Source organism: Gymnodraco acuticeps, unplaced genomic scaffold, assembly GCF_902827175.1.
Source record: "Gymnodraco acuticeps unplaced genomic scaffold, fGymAcu1.1, whole genome shotgun sequence".
In the NCBI taxonomy this organism is placed as follows: domain Eukaryota; kingdom Metazoa; phylum Chordata; class Actinopteri; order Perciformes; family Bathydraconidae; genus Gymnodraco; species Gymnodraco acuticeps.
Window position 1 is genome coordinate 6,379,193 of NW_022990042.1, and position 26,916 is coordinate 6,406,108.

At 40.8% G+C, this 26,916-nt stretch overlaps 1 protein-coding gene across 1 annotated transcript; it reads left to right on the forward strand.

The window, feature by feature from the left end:
• Window positions 1-277: 277 nt before the first annotated feature.
• Window positions 278-13,929, forward strand: LOC117545439 (nucleolar protein 9). Its single transcript, XM_034215212.1, has 12 exons — window positions 278-396; window positions 1,139-1,416; window positions 2,904-3,131; window positions 9,577-9,774; window positions 10,041-10,148; window positions 11,263-11,404; window positions 11,495-11,687; window positions 11,780-11,920; window positions 12,019-12,138; window positions 12,534-12,746; window positions 13,501-13,606; window positions 13,717-13,929. The coding sequence occupies exons 2-12, from the start codon at window positions 1,197-1,199 to the stop codon at window positions 13,869-13,871; spliced, it is 1,824 nt and encodes a 607-aa protein (XP_034071103.1). The 5' UTR covers window positions 278-396; window positions 1,139-1,196; the 3' UTR covers window positions 13,872-13,929.
• Window positions 13,930-26,916: the final 12,987 nt, after the last annotated feature.

Genomic DNA, 26,916 nt, shown 5'->3' on the forward strand with positions numbered 1-26,916 from the left:
GTATGTATGTTTATTTTTTATTTGTTCACCAAAAACACCAAGACATAGATATTCCTCATATGTGTTAACCTACTTGGCAATAAAACTGATTCTGATATTTATTTTCTCTTTCATTTAGTGGCGTTTCATTTGAGGTAATCCAAAAATAACGGAAAGTTGTGAGGTTAAATTATATTTTGATATGATTCAATTTTTTCCAGATAACTAGCAAATGTATTTCAGATACAATTTTAAAGTTACCCTCACAACACTGATGCTGATACACCCTCTTGTACAGTAGGTGGCGGTATGCACCTAGATGTTGTTTGCGATGTTCCAAAAAGAAGAAGAAGAAAAGTAGCTCTACGTCATCACTGCGCGTCCACGACACCACTGTTAGGTCTCTACATTTCACACGTGAGTTAAACTAAAATGTATTTGCCATCCATAATCTAAGTTTGTTTCGATACACATTTTGAACAAAGTGTGCTTAATGTTTTCAACACATCAAGCTGGCATGTGCCTCCGGAAGTTGGCTCAGTATCATTCTCAGCTACAGCCTCGTCTTTAACGAGCCACACTCCTATTGAAGAATATGTTCAAATAACTTGTTGGCATGTATCGGCAAGACTTATGGCGTTTTCTGAATCATTGAATCATGACAGTAGTTAATTCGGCATACATATCTGTTACTCAAATTCCGTGTGGACCTTCTTCACACTGTACATTTATATGCCATTCCTTGCACACCTAATGTGAATGATATCCTACTTTTAAATTGTATTAGCTGTAATTTGGCCCTTCATAGTGTCACGGTCCACTTTTACACATTTTACTTTTTAGTTTAGTTCTATTTTTTTATTTGAGATTTTATGTTGGTTATTTTCTATTCTTTTTAATTTCAAATGATGTGCAATGCCTTTGTTTTTAAACCATAGACTGTATACGTTTAAACAAGCTGCTATAATGACAATTCTAAATAATTGAGATGTTACTGGCAGTCTAGTTTTAGATTATATTAATTTAAAGTTTTGTCCTGTTTGTTTATTTCATTTCCTATTCAAACACACAGTCAACCAACAATTTAAAATATGAGACTGTAGTGTTGACCTTCAAATCCTAATAATTATTTCACATTTTCCTTCCCATTTGTTCACAGTTTCTGCCAGAACGCCAAGACATTTTCCTTGCAACCTCCATGGTGTAAGGTCCAAGCTATGTTGGCGAAAACAGAGGACAGGATGTCACAGAAAGGGGGGGTCACAAAGAGGAGACACACAGGTGAAGATGAAGAAGGAGGAGAGAAGAAGAGGAGGGGAGGTGCGAAAGGAGAACAGGGAGACCGCGTCAGGAATCTTCTGGACGCCCTGAGTGTGGGCTACTTCCGCCGAGTCGGGGAAAGACTCGGAGAAGGCTTTGCAGACAGCGAGGAGAGAGGTAAGAGATTATGATTCAGCAGTTCTGATCAAGCAGAGGACTGGGAGAAAATGAAATCCCCTGCCAATGTGTGTTGTGGAAGTTGACACCACTGTTCAAACAGGAATGATTATAATATTCAGATGAAACAAGTAGAAGATGAAGCAATAAAGCAAAGCAAGTTATCAGGTCACTTTGGAGTGAGTTGCTCTTTGTGCTAAAGTGACTGGTGTATATTATCGTGTTCAAAAAAGAACAGACTGGAACAATGTTGCTACTTTAATAAAAAAAAACGTTATTAATGCATGGTTACTTTACTATATTTTAATATCTAAAGGATATTTAAAAGATATAGGGGATGCATTATAAATGTGTTGATTAACCTTTTATTTTGACTGTTATTTTAGACAGGTTAAATCTGAAAGTCATTTTCATACCATCCCATGCCTAATGAAAATGTGTTTTTCGTGTATTTAACCTTTTATTTATGCAAGGTCCCGTTATGATTATGTTATTCAATATTTAACACATAAAGGATATACAAAAAATTAGGGATGCTCCGATCGATCGGCCGATATTCACTCTCTACCGATGGATCGGTGCTCTCTATAAATGCCGATCACATGACGTAAAATACATGACACTTTTCTCTGTGCGCGGCAAAACAAGCTCGCCAAAATGGCTTCACCGGTCTGGCAGTATTTTAAGGTGTCCGAAAAAGACAGTAAAATAGCGGTATGCAACGTGTGTGAAGCAGAAATCCTGCAGCTCCGCCCGCTGTGACGATAAGCGGAGAGAAACACACACTAAGAGTTAGACCTAACACACTTAGCTATTTCATCTACCTCTGGAACAAGCTAAACTAGTTATACATATATGTATTCTTCACTGTCAGGTCACTCATTACTGGATCAGTGAGCTGCATGAGACGGATAGGGACCAGCTGTCAGGAGAGAGGGAGAGAGAGGCTTCCGCTCATTATCCAAAGTGAATGTAAACTTGAATAATGTACTTAATTTGAATGTAATAATTATGTTGGTTGTTGTTTGTGGAAGCGCCAGTGAATGAGCCCCATTAACTGAGTTTTAAACATCACTAAATGGAAGATCCCCATAGGCCCCGCCCACTCGATCGGATCGGCCATCGGTATTGGCCGATACTGATTCCGGCGATCGGAGCATCCCTACACAAAATACACGTTTGTCCAATCTGTGTTGCAATACAAAACTGAGTTTCTAAAGCATTTAAATAATTTAAAGTGTATTTATCATGATAGTATGGTCAATAACAATTATTTATAATAACATATCATCAAATAATCAAATAAAATAACAGGCTATCAGAGTGCACTCTTGAATAATCTGCTGTGGCCAATTCAGTAAATGTGGAGTTAACATAGATCACCAATCGAACGGTTGAACAATTGTTCATATTTCAGTCAAACAACAACTTCTAAAGCTCCATCATTTGTGCTAACTCATGTATTGTGTTATTTATTTCTCCTACAGAGATGTTTGTGGAGAACGTGCTCACAGAGGTGAGAGGGAAAGCTGCTCTGGTGGCGATGGACCGGACAGGAAGCTTCACCCTGCAGCGGCTGCTCCCGCTCTGCAGGCCCGACCAGGTGGCCGAGGTGCTGGCCGAACTGGGCGGAGAGTCCGGATCGGAGCTAAAGGCGGTGTCATGTGACCAGTGTGGCGGCCACGTGGTGGAGAGTGCAGTCCGACAGATATCCAGTAAGAGCTGTCTCATTTCTGATCTGTAGTGGAACAAAGCTTTGTAGCCACCAGGAAACATGGCACAAGTTGAGATGAAGAAACACACAGGGTTCCCACGGGTACTGGAAATCCTTGAAAATGCTTGAAATTGTACGAGGTGTTTTCAAGGTTTGAAAAGTGCTTGAATTTTGGGCATGGTGCTTACATTTGGGATAAAGTGTTTGAAATTGTAAATGCTTTACTTCACTTTTTAGATGAGAAGAAAATAAAGAAGTCGGAGCGCGCTTAATTGCTTCTACATAAAACAGCTCCGCTGCGGCTTCCCGCGCTATGCGCGCGACCTGCAAGTGTTTGTGTTACGTGTGACCTGGGCATTCTGATGAGCGATAGATGACTGTGTGCCAGGAGGTTGCAGTTTCAACGAGCGTTGGCTAGCAGAAGACAAATACAAGCCATGGCTAAGACGAGGGTCAAGCCCACGAGTAGCCTCCTGCAAAGTTTGCAAAAATAACGATGCGAGAGTCTGCGCTGACGAGCCACGTGAAAGGTACGCCGTAGTAGAGCATTTTAGATTAGGCTAACGTTGCATGTAACGTTTGTTTAAGCTAACGTTAGCGAGCTGAATAGCGAACTCGATTGAGGGATAATAATAATTGCAAGGGACGATCATTTCAGAGGAGCGTACCTATGTTATGTGCGTTACAGTCGCCATCCTGTGGTCTTCAGAGGATGAAGCACTCACGGCATTTCGTGTTATAGTCACGAAATATAATCTATTGATTCGACACAGAGCGATTTTGAAAGCAATGTATTTCTACTGGTAGTATGTTTCGTGCCTAAACCAAATGTGACTTGCTCTCTCGAAATCAGTCACATTGACCCGAAGACACATTTTCGTTTGTATTACTGGTCTGGGGGAAGCTCGCGAGTGTGTTTGTGTATTTTTGCGTTTGTGTGTATTGTGTTTGTGTACCGGGGAAACACTCACAAGAAACACTGGCTGTTGTTATGCTTGCTGTGACGTTAAATTACTCCGTTCTCTGCTTGTAATTATGCCGTTACAAGCTTCAAACTTGTATTTATCATCTGAATTTGCCGAAACAAGTTTAATATTCTGAAAGTCAAGACTTTGTTTATTTGAAAACAGATGAAAACAAACTGTCCCGGACCCTGCCGTGTTATCTATGATTACTATACGCCTTTACTTGATAATTTCAGCGGAGGGAGGGGGAGCGGCGCTGCGGAAGAGCAGGGTGCGAATTGAGAGGTGCCTCTTCTTCCCTTTACAAGCTTTAAAAATGTATTTATCGTGAGATTTTGGCAATAACAGTTTCATATTCTGAAAGCCAAGACTTTGTTTATTTAAAATCAAACAAAACACCCGAATCCTGAAAAACTAGTTTTTTTACACAAATCCACGTTTATTTTTTTAAATGAGCCGTTGCGACTTTTGACCAGTGGCGAACCGTCAGGGCCTTCAAGGTATTCAGAGAATACCCTGGAACACTCAGATAAAACAAACAAAAAATCGATTTAATTATATAAATAAAATGTAATAAAATGAATAAATGAGAATCGTATCTGTGTCGTTGATCTGTAATATGAAAGTGTTACGTTGATTTGTTTGTCCTTCTCGGACCATGCACTACGCATTTCAGTGGTTTTGTGTTAGAAAAGAAAGCAACCAATCAGATCTTGTTCTGGGTCTCTGGGTAGAATATCCTTCACCAAGGTATTCTACATCCTTGATAGAATGCCCTGGCCGTTACACTGAATGAGAGCGTACGTTTGGACTGACAGTTTGATCAACCAATCATATATTGATTTGTAGCCAATGGGCGTATTCTTTCAGAGTTTCCCTCAAGGTTCCAGGGTATTCTAGAAGGCCCGCTAGTTAACTGGCTCGAGACAGAGGATCTAGATCAGGGGTAGCCAACACGGTGCCCGCGGGCACTCAGTCGCCCGCCGGGCACGTTCTAAAAATAGCTCGCCAAGAAAATCCAAAATGTATAAAATACACAAAACAAAAAAGGAAATGTAATCAAAAGAATATACCCTATGCATAAACGAAACCTAAATCATAGCAAACTCTATCTACTTACTACAACTCTATATCTAACATCCCTCCTCCCCCCACCCACACAATGAATATCGACCAATCACGTTCTTGCTTGATTTGCGGGACCAGCGTTGCAGTCGGGAAGAAAAGCAATGTGGCAGCTCACCACTGATGTTCCTTCTGGCAGAATCTACACATCAGCCCCATTGAACACAGCCTAGTCGTGCCAGCCTATACTGTACAACACATGAGGGCCAGAGTTTTACTGTGTGTGTTGTAACTTGCATATTTCTTTATTGCACTTGACGCACACACACGCATGGCGTAATCTCCAGGGGGGAAATGTCCCCAGCACTTTTCGAAATCCCGTTTGTGTCCCCCCACTTTACAAATATGTTTATTATTATTTTTTAACGCACGCCGTCATCGCCACGGAGTGTGTGTGTGTGTGTGTGTGTGTGTGTGTGTGTGTGTGTGTGTGTGTGTGTGTGTGTGTGTGTGTGTGTGTGTGTGTGTGTGTGTGTGTGTGTGTGTGTGTGTGTGTGTGTGTGTGTGTGTGTGTGTGTGTGTGTGTGTGTGTGTGTGTGTGTGTGTGTGTGTGGTGTGTGTGTGTGTGTGTGTGTGTGTGTGTGTGTGTGTGTGTGTGTGTGTGTGTGTGTGTGTGTGTGTGTGTGTGTGTGTGTGTGTGTGTGTGTGTGTGTGTGTGTGTGTGTGTGTGTGTGTGTGTGTGTGTGTGTGTGTGTGTGATATATATATAGATAAAGTAAGAAATCATTCCAATGTGTACAATAGGACAGTTTAAAAGGGGAGTGATTAGTAAAATATGCATAAATAAAAAGAAAGAATGCTAACAAGATAAGAATAAACAAGTTTAAATGATTTGTTATTGGTTGTGATCATATTCTAAAGATGTTTGGATTATTGAAAAGTAGCGGCGGGGGGTGTGTGTGTGTGTCTACAGAAGGTCCAGTTGTGATAGACACTGTTCGCCACTGCTTTTGACTGATTTCGATAGAACGGGTCACAAACAATAACAAAGCCATTATAGTTGGCACCCCACACCAGGTTCGGTCATCCACCATCACCACCATCACCTTCTCTGGCCAGGACATTACCCTCTCCTCAATAGTCACCAATCTGGGTGTGAAAATGGACGCCCATCTGACCTTTGAGGCCCACATTAAACAGCTGTGCAGGAACTCCTTTTACCACCTCAGGAACATTGCCAAACTCCGCCCCACACTCACTCTGTCTGACGCCGAAAAGCTGGTCCACGCCTTTGTCTCCTCCAGGCTAGACTACTGCAATGCACTCCTCATCGGGATCCCTGACAAAAGCATCCAGAAGCTCCAGTACATTCAGAACAGCGCTGCTAGGATCCTGATGAGGGTGCGCAAATATGATCACATCACCCCCATCCTTAAAGCACTACACTGGCTCCCCGTGGAACTGAGGATCGAATTCAAGGTCTCCGTCAAGGAACTCCTCACCCCCCATACCTCCTTGCGGACCACCCGCTCCAGCAACTCCAACTTCCTCAAACCCCCCAGGACTAAGCTCCGTACTATGGGAGACCGGGCCTTCTGCTCGGCTACCCCCTGTCTGTGGAATGCTTTCCCCGACCACATGAGAGCACCACAGACCGTGGAGGCTTTTAAAAAAGGCTTCAAAACCCATATTTTCAATAGAGCCTTTCCCTAGACCTTTTATTTATTACCACCCTTTTATTTTGTATTGCTTTTTATTAATTCTACCGTGTTGTGTAATGTTTTTATACTGCTCACTGCTTGTAGCACTTCGGGATTTGAAGTCAAATATGAAGTGCTTTATAAATTAAACCCATTATTATTATTATTATTATTATTATTATTATTATTATTATTATTATTAAATTAGAAGGAAAAACATATAAACAGATTTCAGTATTCTGAGGCTCTGAGCCCCATTTATTTTCCTCACAGACGACAAAAAAAGCCCAACATTATACGATTTAAAATAAAAACAATAATCGTGGCTTGATATTGAGTAAGAACATGTTTTTATGAACCACACAGCTTCCGGTCTTCCACGACCCGACCGGACAAAAAGAAGCAGGCACGAAACACACCAATAGAAATACATTGTTTTTCAAATCGTTGTGTGACACGAAAAAAAGGGAAAAATCATGTTGGTGAACACAAATCAATAGATTACATTCATTTCGTGACTATAACAGGAAATGCCGTGAGACTTGGTTGCGTAATTAGACCTTGGCTTGTTAGTATGTTGTTATAAATTATAAAGTGAGGATTTGACCGGGTCGCTATGGTTGATACTTTTAGAAACAGGCTTTTATATCAAATCTTGAAGTATTATACAAGTAAAACTACATGTTGCTTTAATCCCATGTAATTGTAGAATGAACACAGTCTTCCTTTGAAGATGTATAAGTCAGGTGTCTTGAGTAGTCAACATTACCTACAAATCATTGTACACATTTGTAAATATTATTTTCCACTTGTTACCATTGTGAGTCTATTTCTATGCAGCTCTGTGTGATTCTGTGGCTACAATTCAGGCTAATACGCTACCAGAGGTGAAACAAGTACTCAGATGTTGTACTTGAGTAAAAGTACAAGTACTCAGATCTTGTAGTGAAAGTAGAAGTACTCAGATGTTGTACTTGAGTAAAAGTAGAAGTACCAGAGTGTAGGAATACTCTGTCACAGTAAAAGTCCTGCATTCAAAAATGTTCCTCAAGTGAAAGTATAAAAGTATTCTCATCAAAATATAGTGAAAGTAGCGACAGTAAAAGTAGTCGTTTTGCAGATTGGTCCATTTCAGAATAATATATATGATATGTTTTATAATGATTGATCATGAAAGTGTTCTCAAAGCTGGTAAAGGTGCAGCTAGTTTGAATGACTTTGTATACTGCAGGGTAGCTGGTGGATTTACTCCAGGTGGAACTAAAGTCTGATTCAACACTTGGTTAGATTTCACATCATTCATCCAGATCTGTGAAGTAACTAAAGGTATTAAATACATGTAGTGGAGGAAAAGTACACCGTGTACCTCTGAACTGTAGAGGAGTAGAAGTACACCATGTACCTCTGAACTGTAGAGGAGTAGAAGTACACCATGTACCTCTGAACTGTAGTGGAGTAGAAGTACACCATGTACCTCTGAACTGTAGAGGAGTAGAAGTACACCATGTACCTCTGAACTGTAGTGGAGTAGAAGTACACCATGTACCTCTGAACTGTAGAGGAGTAGAAGTACACCATGTACCTCTGAACTGTAGAGGAGAAGAAGTACACCGTGTACCTCTGAACTGTAGTGGAGTAGAAGTACACCATGTACCTCTGAACTGTAGAGGAGTAGAAGTACACCATGTACCTCTGAACTGTAGTGGAGTAGAAGTACACCATGTACCTCTGAACTGTAGAGGAGTAGAAGTACACCATGTACCTCTGAACTGTAGAGGAGTAGAAGTACACCATGTACCTCTGAACTGTAGTGGAGTAGAAGTACACCATGTACCTCTGAACTGTAGACGAGTAGAAGTACACCATGTACCTCTGAACTGTAGAGGAGTAGAAGTACACCATGTACCTCTGAACTGTAGTGGAGTAGAAGTACACCATGTACCTCTGAACTGTAGACGAGTAGAAGTACACCATGTACCTCTGACTTATGTTCACTGCCAACCTAAAAGTACCTCAAAAATAGTAATCAATAATGTATGGAAAAGTTATTTGGCTGATTGTTTTATATTGGCTCAGCCAGGTTATATGGGAGGCCCACTCGACACGTACAGGTCAATCATTTTGAAATATTAAACTTAGTTTTATTTTCTTTAATTTGTCATCCTCGTGTAGAATGCTATCACGAAACACACATTTGGTTGTTTATAGCATAAAGAACATCTGATTTAATGTGAGGTAGGGAAATAATCATTTGAGTATAAGTTATTTGAAAATGCACCTTGAATTTGACTTTGGAAAAGGTGTAAGAACCCTGAACACAGCTCGACGTGTCTCCTGATGACCCGGGCCCAGTTTAACTGTATAGTAGACGGACAGGAAGCCAGTGTAAAGCTTTGAAGTGATGCGATCCACTTTCTTAGTGTTAGTGAGGACTCAAGCACCATCATTCTCTAACTTATGAACTCTCAGGTCTTCTGCTACTGGCCTTGTAATCATGGCTAAAGTTAAAACAAAGTCTGTATACTACCTGGGAAAGGGGGGGTGGTTAGTATTGTATTTTTTATTTGATCAATTTTGTATCAGCTTTTATCAATTTGTTTTTAGGTGCACTTCGTCTAACCTTTTATGTATAAAAAGTGCAATATAAACAAAGTTTCATCGGATCAAAGTAAATAATAACTCCGCTCTGTGTGTCTCTTTTGTTTCGTTCTTTTAGAGCTCTCACAGACGGCAGCTACCACAGAAGAAGAGGAGGAGGGGGGGGTGTTGGAGGCCCAGGTGCTGTCTTTATGTCAGGTTGTGAGAGACGGCATTGCAGAGTTCATCCAACATGTTCACGGCTCCCACGTGGTCCGCACACTTTTACACGTGCTGTCAGGCTGTCTCGGACCCCTGCGCACTGAGACTCGTCCAGGTATACACACACACACACACACACACACACACACACACACACTGCGGTTAATTCGTTTTTTGTTAATGTCTTTATTTCCTCTGTTTTATATTAAATTCATTTCTATTTGTTTATTTATTGGCTTAGTTTGTCCCTACTTGTACTAAAACAAAACAAAGATTGTACGTGTAAAACAAATGGTGTTATATATTCTATTAAACTCTACACACAGGTGTGTTGCTTTAAGCTTGTGTTCACCTTTTCTTTTTTGTCATGTTTTTCTCCAGGTGCGAAAAACCGTAACGCCGTTCCCCAGATGACAGACTTTGAGGTTCCCACATCGTTTTGGTACGAGATGAAAAACCTCACAGACACGCTGATAGACAACGTTAATCGTGAGTCATTTGTCATGAAACTTTTGAATCCTCGTTAAAGTGTATTCCTATTATGGTGAACGTTATCACAGAAAGCAAATACCTGTATAGCAAAGGGCATCGGTTTTGGGGTGTTAACTGGAGATCGGCAGGGGTAAACAGGATGTTACATTACTGGAATCCCTTTTATAAAATAGCTTAAAAAAGATCTATATTTAATACAGTGTTTTGATACCACACAGAAAGAGGCACTGCGCAGACATCGTTATAGATCCTTATCAAAAGATTGGTATCTAAGAAGGCTTTAACATTCTTCTCCTGGCCAACAGCAGATTGACTCAAGTAGATATTAAAGAGTTTTCCTTTTCCTGTAGTGTGTTGTATACAGGGTTCCTACGGTCATTGAAAACCTGGAGAAGTCATGGAAATTCAAAAGGCAAATTCCAGGCCCTGGAAAAGTTATGGAAAACAATATTTTTCCCAAAGTTTTGGAAAAGTCATGGAAATGTAACTAAAGCTGCATCAAATATAATTTTATATTTTATCGAATTGCCGAAATAGTAATACTATAACAATAATAAATACTGTATAGTAATGAAACGTAAAATGGCATTTAACTGTCGAGGTATTTTGCTGGTGAGATATTTTTACAATCACGCCCTCTAGTGGCTTTAGTCTGTAGGAGCTAGTAAGTCTACTATTTGATTTGTTTTAGATAGGCACGGCATGTTTCATATGCAGACCTTATTTTCCAGCTTACCATGTTAAAATACAAATGTTTCAGTGGTACCGCTGAGAAAGAGTAATCTTTGGTAATGGAAAATGAGGTAACGGTCATGAAGAGGTCCTGGAAAAGTCATTGAAAATCATTGGTGAAAAAGTGTATGAACCCTGTGTATAGGTTTTTGTGCATGTAAATGGATAGCTTAAATATATATTTGTAAGCATAAACATTATCTGCAATAGGCTAATGTTGACATGGCAGATTTATCACACACACAAACACACAAAGTGCTTTAGTGAGAAACACTGAACCTAAATCTGACCTTTGTTGTGTGGCCAGAATGCACTTCTCGGCTGGGCAGAAATGTGTGAAAATCAATGTTTTCTCCCCTTGTGTCTCTTTCCCTCTCAGTCAGTGTGACAGACTCTGTTGCCAGCGCAGTGTTCCAGACCATGTTGACCGTGAGTCACAGAAAACGTCCGAAACTCTGCAAACAGCTTCTCAAACGCATCATGGGGTACCTGACGAGTCGTAGCGCCGCTCCAGGAGTGAGGTCAGAGAAGTGCCATTTCCACTTGAGTCCAGGAATAAGTCTCTACACCGTGACACGTTATGTAACTGCTGTTTTCCTTTTGCCTTTTAGTCCCCTTCTGGTCTTTCTCAAAGACCAGGCCTCCAGCCACCTTGTTGAGATGATCATACAGCTTTCCCACAAGGCCCTCCTCCGGGACCTCTACAAGAACCACCTCAAGGGTCACCTGGTTGACCTCGCCCTCCATTCCATCGCCAACTTCCCCATCCAGAGGCTAACCGCAGCCTCGGCCAAACACACAATGGTTGGTCATTGTGTCTGCATGTCACACGGGGCAGGATTAAAGTAGCGTAATTGCAAGGACCACTCTCATTTTCCCCTCCTCTTTCTCCGTAGTTCTTGAAGTTGTTTGATGAGTTGATCCAAGGCGTGGAGGCCATCTTGGCCGCGGGACACATGGGTGTGATCGTCCAACTGGCCGAGAGCTGTGCAGAAAGTGGAGAGAAACAGGAAGACATGATTCAGTGCCTCCTCCGTGTAAGCGTCATCCTAAAGAAGATGTAACAGCCCCTCTGGGTCTTAAATCAACATAACAACATTTTGATGGATTTCTCCCTCTTTGTTTTGCCTCTCAGGCCTTCCACTGCGCTGAGCCCGGCACCCGCCACGTCAGCTGCCTCCCTCTCTTCATGTCTCTGATCACCTATGAGGTGTATTACCACTCTGAGACAGCAGAGGGCAACATCCAGACAGAGGTAAACGATCCAGAAGTGTCTAATGATCCAATCATTTGGCACTTGATTCTTGCAGTGTAATAATTATGGCTTCAATTAATAATAAAAAAATAACGCAAAATAATCACACTACCAAGTTTGACTCCAACCTCCTTCAGTAAATAAGGCGCAGATTTTTACCATTATTATATTTACTTGTAATTTATGGGGCGATTCAACAAATATATGTGGTGTTGTGATAAAGAAATGCAGTAAAAGCTGGTTAGAGAAATCTGAGGGTTTTGTACTTTATTATAACATGATTTATTGGCATGAACTCCGACCTTTTGCAGACACTTAGATGGAGCATCGACCAACCACTTTTGACAACTGCAGCATATTTCGGTTTAATAAACTTTGTTCTCGTTCACTTCCAGGTCCCCCTGACCTCCATCTGTTACCATGGCTCCCGGCTGGTCCAGTCGCTGGCTAAGTTCAAGGAGCGCTCGCTCCTCCTGAGCAGCCTGCGCACTCAGACCCCCGCTGACCTCCTGACGCTGGCCTCGGACCCCGCAGGAAGCCACGTCCTGCAGGCCCTCATCACCACCTCCAGCGACAAGGGGAGGGGCAAGATCCTGAAGAGACTGGAGGTACCACTACAGGGGCATTATGGGAATGTTAAAGAAAAGAAAGCTGTCACAACATGAGAATCTTTCCTTTGAGCTGCTGGCAGTTACCATTCGCAGTTTCCTACTTCGGACCACTGATATAAACTGTTCTTATTTTTTGTATTTAAAAATTGCAAATTGTAAGACCAATGAAAGGAACATTGGAATATTTTCCTTCACAAAAAATATGAACATAATTCAGGAGAAAATCTCTGTCACCACATGTTTCCAATAGGATACACCAGAATATATGTTTCTTTCCATATATGTGTGGTATGCCTTTACAGGCAGTATAAGGAAAACCTGCCATGTTGTATGCCTTAAATCTGGAAAAGAAATATGTTTTTTTTAAAGAAATTGTTAAAAAAAAGAACAAAAGAAACATATCGCCTACATATATAAATAATATTAATTATAAATACAGAACATCTCAATCATTATTAAAACAACATGTTGTACATTTCCATTTAACATATTGGTGTGTACACCTGCATTGACTTGTGAGCAGTAGTCAAATGTTAAATGTCACTATAGAATAAAAAGAAACAAATCTGAAATAAAAATGTAAAACTATTGTAAGAATGAAACTGGGATTTCCCTTAAAAGTACGTTTTAAAGTCTCTGGAATATTCCCTCCTGAAAGTATCTTGTAAAGAACACATGGAACATTATGAACTACACGGGGACTTTATCTACCCAGTCCTCACTCTCTGCATTTGATCGTGTTTCCCTCCAGGGCCAGTTTGTCCCCATGGCCTGCTCCAGGTTGGGGAGTCGGGTGCTGGAAGCCATTTGGAACAGCGCCTCGGTCACTCACAGGCACAACATCGCTCAGGAATTAGGTAACAAATCATCGCATGCATCCTGATTTTAAGAGGTGTTTTCTTTCATTATCATATTTACTTGCACACATGTTTTTTTTCTAATTGGGATTCATGTGATTCTCCTCCAGTGTCGTGTGAAAGCAGGCTGCGCTCAGATCAGTTTGCTCGTCATGTTTGGGCCAAATTTGCCCTCTCCCACTACATCCACAGGAGAGGCCATTGGCAGGAAATACAGAGCGGCGAGTCCAAGAAGCGGAAGCTCTTCAGTGACATTCTTGAGTAAAACAAATACATATTTATGTAATTTGTTGGATACAAAAATAAACATTTTACATAAAACATTTTTGTATATGCTCATTTTTAAATCCACAAAAAAAGCATGGCTCACGTTAGCAAAGGAAAGGAGGGTGCTTTGTAGGAGTTAATTCACCATGGATATATCATTATGGTCCGAGCACAGACAGTCGAAGTGGAGGACCTATTGAAATATAGATTTTTTTTTTTGCGGTTGCCATAATCGGTGCAAGCTAAATGGTTCTATAGCACCCCATACAAATGTCTGCTAACAAGCAGCCCCTCGTTTTGCTTTCACTTACAAGACTGAATGTTTGTGGGCATATGAAGCATGGTGAGACAGACAAACAAGCCAAGGAGTCTTAACCCATCAGGAAGTTGGACACATTTAGTTTTATTTGCAACTTTTCCTGCCCAACATCTGAAAACCCCCACAGTTTTAATACGATCGACTCCAAATTTGGTTAGTCAGACCTTTAGGATCAGAATCTATCCAAAAAGTTACTACCGGACAAAAGGGGGCAAAACGCAAACATTTTATTCTGTAAGGTAATTTTACTCAATTTAACGATGAAGGTTTATAGTTTGTTTTTTTTCACTGGGAATTTAGTCATTTGTTTACGCCCTGGGTCTATAACCTCTTTTAATCTAGATAGAAAGTAAACAAGTTGGCAACACTGCTTCTTCTCTGCCACAGCTGCTACAAAAAAGTAAATGTTTAATTACTTATATTAACATAAAAACACAAACATGACTGTGCTAAAGTAAGCAGAGTAAAAGTAATGGTTGTCATTGATATGGATTAAAGTTAATAAGTTAAAGATGAAGTATGTGTGTGTATGTTGTATCTGTACTATTGGTGTCAGGAGCATCATGGCCACTAGAGGGTGCTAGTGAAGTGTTTATTCTCAGAGTCATGTTTGCCTAATGGTTCTTTAAAAAGTAGAGCAACACTGGCTCAAATGTGTAAACGTAAAGTCACTTAGAAAAACACTGACCCAAAGAGAAAGAGTCAACATACATCATGTAGTTATGAATTATAATGATGATAAACAAAAAAACAGTAGAATATGCATGTAGGCACTCGTGCTGAAGGGGGTTTTCTCTTTCCTGTAGTGTGTTTATTATATAATTTTTTTGTGTAAATGGTCTGCAAAGGCCAAAATCACAAGGGAGATTCTTCCCCCCTCCCCACTAAAACGCCTCCATTAGACTCCTTTGTTTACTTCAGTAAACATTTGTTTTCTATTGGCTAGCACAGCACATTGTATGTGGTTTCAGACAGAGGGTGAAAAGAGGTGCTGCAGCACAGGCAGTATGAGAAAAATAAAGAACTTGTTGATCATTGAAGCATGGAGACATTTCACAGTAGAGAGGCACAAAATATGAACCTGGAAATTAGCATATTATGTTATTTGGGGGGGGAAATATCAGTCTGAGGTCATGGGAAATAGACAATCTTTGAAGCTTCACTCTTGGGATCTGCTGAATGCTTTCTTATATTTCTTCAACTGAAACACAACCAAACTCTGGCCGTTAGGAAGAGCCCTGAGCCTCAGCAGTGAGCTCTTTGTCTCGCAGCACTGTGGGAGGAGCATTAGCTTAGTCACAGAGGGGATCAGTGATTACATATTGATTTGAGTATAGAAGGCCTTTATCCTGGGAGTTGCTTCCCAGTAGATAGAAGGTCCAGGGCCAAAAAGCCTCGCTGCCAGACGACTCGTGTTGTCTGTCAACAACAAAGGCTACCAAACCCTTGGGTACTGTTTTAATAACACGTTGATCAGAACACATACAGAAGTCATACTAGCGACAACATGTATGTCCGGTATACACCACCTTATAGAAAACCTCCTGTGGCACAATTCTACCAGCATTATTTGAACCCTAATCAACCATTAAAGACTTAATTACTTCAAACACTGGTCTGATTTTGTATGGTAATGGTGAAACTCAAGGTTACATGAAGTTGCTTAATTTTTTTTATTGCAGGACTTTTTTGGAAAGAAAGATAGAGCCCAGTCTGCTCTGATTGGTTAGCTGGCCGGCTCTGTAGTGATTGGTCGACCGCTTAGAGATATTCCGCCCCTTGGCCTATCAGGTACAAAGTGTTGGAGCACTAGCCAATAGAAGAGAGACTGTTACATAGTGATGTCACCATGTTACGGACGAAAACAAAGGAGTCCAATGGAAGTGTTTCGGGGGAGTGTGTGGGAGAGAAACTCCCTCTGGATTATCAAACTTTGCAGAGCATTAACATTACTAGAATTTTGTTTGGAATTATGAAATAAGTGTTTTGTGTTTGGGTGGCACAAGCTCATTCTGTAGGGACTTGCTATTGAACCAAAGGGTTTCCAGTTAAAGTCCCAATCGGACCGAAATACAAAGTGATTACTGGTAGGCCCATTCCCAAACCGCCCCCTACACCCTACCCCTCCGTTTGCGAGTTCACGTGGAGGGTCCGCCATATTGAGGGCTGTTCCAAAGCAACGAGTGTGGAGGGGGAGTGGGCTATCAAGCCCTCAAACAGCGAGTCTGCATCGGTGCTGACTTGAGACCGGTCTCTACCTGACCGGAGTCACGCTGTGTGTGTCCGTCAGGAAACACGCTGTTTACAGGTAGTTCCAGCAAACATCCACTGATAAACTGCGATGTTAACAACCTCATGATAACCTCATATGTTTTTAACTTATGATCATACCTGTGTTTAGTCTAGAAAAAGGTAAATGTGTGCATTTTATTATAAAGTTGTGTATATTTACAGACCGTTGCAAAAACTAAGAAGCTTATAAACATCAGGTTTAAAACTAAAAGAGCTTTGAAACACAATGAAAGATGTTTGGAGTTTTATTTGAGTTATTCATTTAAACTTTTTGTCTAAGAGATGCTGATTTGAAACCGTTGTTACATACAGTTACGGCATTTCCTGTTTCTGCCGGAGAGAGGGGAGGCCGTCCCAAAGCTTGCGGCTGTATTTACTCCCTCCATCTGACAGGAGGGAGCCTGGTTGAGCTGCGAGTGTGGCTACAGACGGAGTTCACTCCATCACGGAGGGGTAGGGTCGAGGGAGTGGTTTGGGATTGGGCCGTAGTTGGAGAGGTGCCATCTTGCCTCGTGGGCACTGCGAGGGGTCATTGAGCAAGGTATCAAACCTCACACTGCTGCATGGTGCCACTTTGCTTAGAAACTCCTCCACTAAGGCGAGTGTGTAGTTGATGTAAATAACACCAGAGTGAAACATTGAATTATCTCTCTGAATATAAAGTATTTCATCAAGTTTTAATCTTAGTCTTAAAGAGGACATTTTTACACAAATTACAATGCAGGTTTTTGCATTGCATTGGATTACATCATAACAGTGTTTTTATTTGTGTCACAGTTACATGCCTTCTTACCCAAAAAGCACGAGACAACATAGAGCCAGTTAGAATATTTAAAGGGTCCACATATCAGGAAAACATATCTTTCCATACTTTTGTGACGTAGTATTGAACTATGAATAAATTATATTTGGGTTTTGAGATACACCTCAATATAATTTAGCTGAATGAAAGTTTGTTTGAAGTGATCAAAGGAAGGAAAAGCGATTATCTTTGAAAACTCAACATCACAGTGTGTCTCTCCACAGGCTGACTCTTCGTGTTTTGTAAATGTTCCTCCTGCAGAATACAAAGTATGAACTAGTCACAAAAGATTGTCTTATTACACTTTAGAATTATGATTCAAATCCCATGCTAATATCATGATGTATTACATGAATTACATCAAGACACATAATGAATTCCTGTTGCTATCTCTTAATGATCATATCACAAATGGGTATGTAATTAAGAAAATATGAATAGATCATGAATGAATAATTTCTCTGAGTAAAACATTTACTTATCTCTTAAACTGTTGACTTCTGAAACAAGAATATTCCCCAGTTTCTTTTTTTATGCATGTATTGTATTAATTTTTCTTTATTTGAGTTTGTATTGGACATTTATGCTTTAAATTCTTAGTTTTATATAATATCTTAATTCATATTTTATTGCAGATTCGTACATTTAACTTACACAGAAAACATTTTCTTTTCATTTTCATTTTTTTATTTTCTGTCACGAAACCCATTTCCCTGGGGATCAATACAATAGTTGTCATTGTTGTGTTATCAGATCTTTCAAATTCTTGCAAATTGCAGAGTGTATTAGTGATGCACGGTTTGATGAAGTATGATTTAGTTTCGGCATTGCATGATAGGCCTTAATCAAATGGGTTTTAGTGGTGGCTGCTCATCAGGAGATAACAGCACTCGTGCTACACGATGTTTTCAAACCAATCTAGGTCTTACATCAAATTACTTGGCTCAACATGTGTGGTTGTGCGGAACAGGCTTCATAGATGTTTGGCTTATACCTAAATCTCCTAAATTACTGAGCTAATGGACTTTTTCTCTATGCACCTTGTTCAGAACAAACTTTGCTTTTAGTAATACAGTATTATTTCCGCCAAGGAAGTTATCTTACTAGCTGAATACACTATAAAGAAACTAATACACTTTCATGAAACTTGATGGTAGAGTGAAACATGCATAGAGAAAGAACCATTAACCTTATTAGTAACAAAAGTGTTTTTCATTGTGTTAGAAAATTGTGTCCTGAGATCTTGTGAAAAATGCGAAATGTCAAAAATAAGCAGAAATAAGAAGACGGATTAGCTTGGCATGAAGACTAGAAACAGGGTTGATAAGCAAGCTCTTCTGTTCTCAGAAACATTTGTTTTCCTTTGGTGAAATGGTTCATGTGTGTCCCCCCTGGATCAATAAATCACCTATTTATAGCCACATAATGATATTGCCATATTCCTTCAAATCTACGCTGGGAAGACATTTATCTTGACTTAAGACTTTTGTATCTCCACAGTTGCTGAATGGATTTTTACCTTTAAAAACTGCTTTGAAACATCCCTTTGTTATTTTTTCTTTCTTTTTTTACTGCAAATATAGCCACTAGCAATATCTTACAATGAGCACCCAGGGAACATACAGTATACCCCAATCCCTTGTTCCCTCAATCACTTCTAATGTTGTTTGTTGTGCTCACATCACTGACATTTTCTTCCCCCCAATATGGCCATTTTTGAAAACACCAGTTTTGGTAGAGCTTGAAGAATCCAGATATAACATGTTAATTATTGAGCATCAGTTAGACCGCCAGGCTAGCTGTTTCCCGTCACTTTATGTGTGTTCATGCTAATCTAAGCTAACATCCTCGTTTTACATTTTCCGACAATATCTGACAATACCATTTGTGGTTTTGTGTGTTAGCTATGTACGGTCATGTTCCTGCTTGATTCATTGCACATATCCAACACAATTCCCATTCCATCCATTCCATGGGAGCTCAGCTAAGATCAATGCTAGTCTGGTTATAGTTTGCCATTATTTTCCCCCTTACCTTTTGACCTGCTATTAAGATTGCTGGAGACGTAGGGAGCATTGCACAAGGCATTCAGTCTGTTATATGATTGTTGATTTGTCCTTGCTTTAACAACCACTTGCCCTTTTCTTTCACTCTTGGATTCTTGGTTTGCTCAAAGCCAATTTTAATGACATTTGCCTCTCTCTGAGCGTGATATTCAAGCAACATCTGTCTGGCTTATTCAGTCCCTTTTTTGTTGTAGGTTATTATAGCTCTGTGCATGTTTGATCTGTGTCACTCAGGACAAAGCAGAGGAAGAATGACCTTTCGGGTACAATCAGCCTTTGCCCCATGACAAGGGAATCATTTGAATTCCCCAGGGATTCAGCCATGCTTACTTATAAGCCACTTAATGTCTAGCCACACCGTAGAGTAATGCAGTCATGATGTATTTTTCTAGGCCAACCCGGAAGTTAGCATTGCAAGTCGTCCCTTGACAAAAGAGTTTCAGAGTTTAATTTTATGATTATTTTATGTTAATGATACTGACACACTTTGATCAGCAAGATAATCTCCAATTATGAATACCACTTTGTGATTATTGAAGTGTAAAAGCTAACTATAAGCTACAAAAGACCTACATCACAGTGGCATGGCTCCGCTTCAACACCGCTAAGCTAACGGCGACTAATGTGTGTCATTCTGACATTTTGTAGTCTTATTTGGTCGCTTTACAGCATTGGACAATCACGAGTGGGGTATCTAGTGACGTATTTTATGCCGTAGAACAAAAACATGAAAGTCTCTTACGGCCCGTCTACACTACAGGCGTCAAAAAATGCTTTCAACGCTTCGCCCATTAATTTGAATGGGGTGACGTAGGATATTTTCAAACTTCGCCGAACTGCATTATGGGTAGCATGGCAAGGCGTTGCAAGCATCGCGAGCGTCTATCGGCGTCAAAAGTTGAACAATGTTCAACTTTTGAGGCTCGATGCTTGCTCGAAGCTGGCGTCAGCCAATGAAATCCCGTTTATGCAAATCTGCCAGTACAAGCTAGCCAATCAAACCGCGTGTATGCTGGGAGAGACTACGCATTTCCTCATATTCAAAAAAATGGAGGGAAAATTCATTATAGCGGTAGTGAATCACCCGGTGCTGTATGATCAGTCTCTGTTCATCTACCAGGATACAAACCGGAGGAGCGAGGCTGGTTGTTGGTCACGCCCAGCTTCAAGCTTTTTAGACGCCTGTAGTGTAGACGGGCCCGTCTACACTACAGGCGTCGAAAAAGCTTGAAGCTGGGCGTGTCTGAGGCTTGGCGATTTTTTGCGACCAACAACCAATCACATGAATCTCCCGCCCCCGACATACAAAGCAATAGCAATGTTAAAACGAAGTAAACTGGATATAAACTCCCCAAACAGGCGAAAACCTACCAGTTTCACCCACTGTCTCTGCCACCTCCCTCCATGCCTGGTTCCTCCGGTTTGTATCCCGGTAAATAGTTCTGGTCGGAAAGAACCGGGTGATTTGCTACCGTAATTTCTCGTTTGGAATATGAGGAAATGAACTGCGGTCTGGCTGTCCCAGCTTGCACGCGGTTTGATTGGCTAGCGCTTGTGCTGGCGGGAATTGCAAAAACGGGATTTGATTGGCTGACGCCAGCTTCGAGCCTCAAAAGTTGAACATTGTTCAACTTTTGACGCCGATAGACGCTCGTGATGCTTGCAACGCCTTGCCATGCTACCCACAATGCAGTTCGGCGAAGTTTGAAAATATCCTACGTCACCCCATTCAAATGAATGGGCGAAGCGTTGAAAGCATTTTTTGACGCCTGTAGTGTAGACGGGCCGTTAAGCTTGTGTTATCCCAACCCAGTCTCACGGCATTTCGTGTTATAGTCACGACATTTAATCTATTGATTCGTGTTCACCAACACGAATTTCCCCTTTTTTTCGTGTCACACAGAACGATTTTAAAAGCAATGTATTTCTATTGGTAGTATGTTTCGTGCCTGCAGCACGTCTTTTTGTCTGTTCGGGTCTTGGAAGACCGGAAGCTGTGGGGTTCATAAAAACATCTTCTTACTCAATATCAAGCCACGATTATTGTTTTTATTTGAAATCGTATAATTTTGGACTTTTTTTGTCGTCTGTGAGGAAAAGAAATCAATCAATCAATGTTTATTTATATAGCCCAATATCACATATGTTACATTTGTCTCAGTGGACTTCACAGTTTGTACAGAATATCAGTATGACAATACGACACCCTCTGTCTTTAGACCCTCACATCGTACAAGGAAAAACTTCCAGAGAAAACCCACAGTTTAAGGGGGAAAATGGGAGAAACCTCAGGGAGAGCAACAGAGGAGGGATCCCTCTCCCAGGACGGACAGACGTGCAATAGATGCCGTGTGTAAATCGAGGAGATAATACATTTGCAACCTAGGTAGTCCAAATGTTTGGAAATGCATGTGTGTATAATAGGAAGATGAATCCACGAGGATATCCATCCAGGACTTATGATCCAGGACCACAGCCATGACTCAAGATCCAGGGCTCGCGATCCAGGACTCAGGACCACAGCAACAGGATCATCCATGACTCCGGATCCCGGCGTATATAGACACCAAAAAGAAAGACATTTGGGGAAGCTGGGTTAATCGGAACATGAGAGTACACAGGTATAGACAGAGAGAAGGAAGAAGTAAGATGTCCCCTGACAAACTAAGCCTATATCAGCAAAACTAGGGGCTGAATCTAATCAGCCCTAACTATAAGCTTTATCAAAAAGGAAGGTCTTAAGCGCACTCTTAAAAACGGATAGGGTGTCTGCCGCCCGAACACAAACTGGAAGCTCATTCCACAAATGTGGAGCTTGATAAGAAAAGGCTCTGGCTCCCATTGTACTTTTAGAGACTCTAGGAACAACCAACAACCCTGCATTCTTGGAACGCAATGCCCTAGTAGGACAGTAGGGTATAATGAGTTCTTTAAGGTAAGATGGCGCCTGCCCATTAAGGGCTTTGTAGGCGAGAAGAAGAATTTTAAATTCTATCCTGTGTTCTATAGGGAGCCAGTGTAAGGCAGCCAGAACAGGAGTAATGTGGTCCCTTTTCCTAACTCTGGTTAGTACCAGCGGCGCCGGATTCATTTCAGAAGTGGGGGGGGGCAAAAAGTGCGTGTGTATATGACAGCCTACTTGCCAACCCTCCCGATTTTCGCGGGAGACTCCCGTTTTCCTCCCGGGGTCATATTTATCCCGCATTTCTCCCGATTTCTGACTAAATCTGATTTGTTTCATTCTAACATAACGCACCAAATGTTACTGTTTCCACTCGGACTTCAATACAGCTACACCATTGTTTGGTTTTCATGGTAACGTGTCTCTTTAGCACGGGCAAATGAAAGTCTGAGAGGGTCTTCAGGAGGAAGATGGTCAGAGAAAACAGAACAAGAATGGACAACTCAACCCTCTGCTCACTCCTTTCCTGTAAATTAAACTATACAGACCAGCCCACACATATGACAGCGCAGTTGCTCATTCCATCTCTTCTTTTTCCCTGCTACGCTCTTGTTTGACAAGCTGAATGTTGACTGGTGTTTGACTGAAGTAAGCTCTGTGAAAAGTTCCAGTTATTAACTCGGTATTTACAAAGCTGTCATCTCCACATTTGGAGAAAGTTACAAGCCGTTTGACAGCAGCACATCTGCATATTTCACAGAAGGCTCGTTTTAGTGGTTTTGCAAATAATTAACCACTCTCTGTTTTTGTACCATTCTACATTGAAGTACCTTCTCTTTGCCCAAATAAGCTTTTATTGGCCCGTCACAATGTCCCGACAACAAACCTCCATGCAGTCGGAACCAGCCTGTTTCGGTTCAACGATGCCGGCGGCGGCGGTTTTGACAGCCTCTGCGGCCGCAGAGCTGCTGCTGGGGTTCATCTGGCTGCGCTGGTTCTATGGTTGATGGACCAGGCTCCGGAGGTGTGGATGTCAGGGATGTGACATTCAAGTTGTTGAATTTTAGCTTAGTTTGACTGTATTTTGTTTTCTTATGCGCCGGTTCTTCTGACATGTTTGCAAGTTTATCTATCTAGGTTAACGGCTGACACACACTGAACAACGTAACACATAACGTAAACAACGTAACAAATAAACACATCTAAGCTTTGTTATTGGTTGTAATGTACATGGATACATTTGAATGGTGTGACAATGTCCTATTTGATTGGATTAAAATGTACATATTCTTCCTGTTATGTCTGCCTGCTGTATTTTACCTAATGCAAAGTTACCTGCTCCATCGAAATCAGTCGCATTGATCCGAAGACACATTTTGAGTTGTATACACTGTTGGAAAGAGGAGATTCCTAGCTTTCTAATGATATCAGGATTGTTTTTGTACTATATTAATGTGGCGGTGTGGTGCTCATGTAGAATGCTTGGTTTGCTGACAACGCCACCTGGGGGAGTTTCGCCCCCAGGAAATTACTAAAAACTAAAGTTATACAATTTAATAAAAGGCAATCAGGTTCGTTTGAACACCACAGGCAGAGACAGTATAAAGGATATTACAACAATTGTTATTTTATTGGTACATAATTATATTCCTAATAGTACACAATATAATGTTATAAAAGTTCTCCAGGGAGGAGGGAGAAGGACAGTGCTGGGGCTTACCACGGCGACAATGAACAAAACGGGGAGGAAGGGGTCAAATCAAAATCACCCGTGACACTGCACACCAAACAAACCGGACACGTGAAGAACACCACCACCAGGGATTGGGTTTGCCGCCTCAAGCCCACAGCACCTGTCCGGCACAAGAGAAACAGTTACAAATCAGTAAGATTATAAAACTTGGTTGGAGATGAATAAACAAAAGGAAAACAACTAAAATAAACCAAATCTAAATAACCGTAAACAACAAAGACTTGAGTAAACTAATCAAACCAAACGTTAACAAAAGAAAATAAACAAAATCACACAATAACAAAATACTATGAATGTACTCAAAACATGAGATGCACAAAACAGCTAATCAAAAGAAATCAACTAAACAATAAGTGTCCTTGCAATTCCGCGACCTCAAAACGGCCCTGGTGACAGTCCAACACGGAGTAGTCAGGGCCTGTCAATTATATGACGCCACAGCTCGGTGCGAGAGCTCGCCGAGCCAAAACACCCTACCCCTACCCCTCCGTTTGCGCATTCACGCCATAGGTTCACGCGGAGGGTCCGCCATATTGAGGGCTGTTCCAAAGCAACGAGTGTGGAGCGGTGTGGAGGGGGAGTGGGCTATCAAGTGTGTTATATCCAGGGGGGCACATAACTTTTTTGCCCTGGTTCTCAAATGAGCACCTGGAGATGTTGCTTGGTGCTCATCCTTAAAATGAAATAAACCGTAACTTTTGAGGGGGTCTTGACTTTATGTGCCAGACACACGGCACTGTACCCACATGCAGAGGTGAACACAAGACAACATTAGCACGACCAGTAATCCTACAAGCTGTCATCACTACCCTCCTGACTGTTCTCCTGACTGTCTTCCTCTCTGTCAGACATGGTAGCTGATGATGTAGGCCTACTACTTCCTCTCTGGTTGAGTCTGTGATTAGCTGCTTGCATCCACAAGTCAACAGCTGGTTTTGGGTCGAAAGTCTCTGTTGTCATCTTAGACAAGTGGATGTAATCAAATAAGTATGTGAACATAACCAATAACCTACCATAGCCAATAACAAATTAATGTAACTTATTTTATTTATGTTGTTCATTCATATCTTATTTTACCTTAACATTTATATATTTATGCATTTTTTTTTATCTTTCCAGTTTTAAAGGATATTTTTGGTTTACTGTCCTATAGTATACATTGGAATGATTTCAAACCTGTTTATCCCAATAATTATAAAGGAGTGCCTTGAAAATATGTGTTTACTTAAATTATGATCAAAACGTTTGAGACCCACTGAGATAACTCAGACTAAAGTGAACTATCTAAACACTCAGAGTCCTTTACCTCACTGAGCTGTAGTTATCAGCCTCAGTCTGACTGGAGAGGACTCTCCCTCCACATCATTGTAGAAACATCTTCTTCTTATATCCGTTAGAGCAGCTAGCACCAGATAATAATAACAACAGCGCCGGAACCGGTGCACCCTTCTATCTCTCCCTCGCTCGCACTTTGGCTGTGAGCTGCGGGTGCCAGATAAGTCAACATCCCCCATTTTCATCACTTACAGCGCCCATCGTACAGGGCAAATGAAACGTGTAACCGGGGTGAAAAGGGTGTTACATTTACTTAATTATGAATGTTGTTACATCAAGGCCGAAAATTAGGATGAGCCCCAACGGTCAAAAAATAGTTTTTCCCTTCCAGAGCTGCCAGCGCAGCGCCTCCCCGGATCTGGCGCCCTAGGCGAACATCTATTACGCCAGTGCTACGGAGCCGACCCTGAGTTCATATGCAACTCGCAAATATATTTCTCTCTCTCTCCTCTCTTCTCTCTCCTCTCTCCTCTCTTTTCTCTTTTCTCTTCTCCCTTCTCTCTCTTCTCTCTCTCCCTCTCTCAATGTTGGTACGCAAATGCGTTTTTTTTCAAATGACTCGGTGCTCATTTTTTGGCGGAGGTGCGCATGCGCACCAGTTATGTGCAGCCCTGGTTATATTTGATGAAAAAAAAATATTAAGAGTACATACTTTCACAGGGGGAAAGTAGAAGGTCTGTGATAGAAATATAGAATATAAAAAATCAAGAAGATACTATAAGTGATCTCTACAATAAAACAGTTTAGTGCAGGATGTACAAAGATATTAATAGGAGGAGGTGCGAAACAGAAAAATTAATCTTTATTTAAACATTAAATAATACTTTAGATTAAGGTCTTCTTTTAAATAAGAAAAAAGCTTTGGGGGTATCAATCTACAGATACATATTAAGCCTGACAAAGTGCTTAACGTCTAATATTGCTTTCCTGCAATGTTAACTATGTTGAAGCACTTATTTTAACTGATATTATACATATGAATTATACTCTTATGTATGTAGATAGTATAAGAAATGTGCAGAATATGACAGTTTAATGGTGGAGGTATACACACATATTGATAGATGTCTTGTAATGCACTGTTGAGGAACCTCAGCTGCGACCCAAGTTTTTCATTCATTGCATAACTACACCATAGTTGTGTATATGATATCTCAATAAACCTTAGAAAATCTTGAAATCTTGAAAGGGATGTGCAAAATAATTAACTATTAGTAGAGAATAACGAGTAATGAATATACTTTATTACTCGTTTCCATTCATGTCAATTGCAGATAAATGTTTAGTCTTCTCAAGCACCAACTATCAAATATCTCTCCTGATTGTTGGCACTTGACAATCACCTTCCCTGAATTTTACTCAAGTGTAACTAAAGTCTGATTTAAGGGTTGTTTATATTTCACATCATTAATCAGAATCTGCAAAGTAACTCAAATAAATGTAGTGGAGTAAAAATACCAGAGGAGCAATGAGCTGTCATGTGGGTATTAATGCTGCGCATTATGGACACGACGCGATTTTCACCCATTTATTAATTATATGTTTTACATTTGATAACACCAATGTGTTTAATA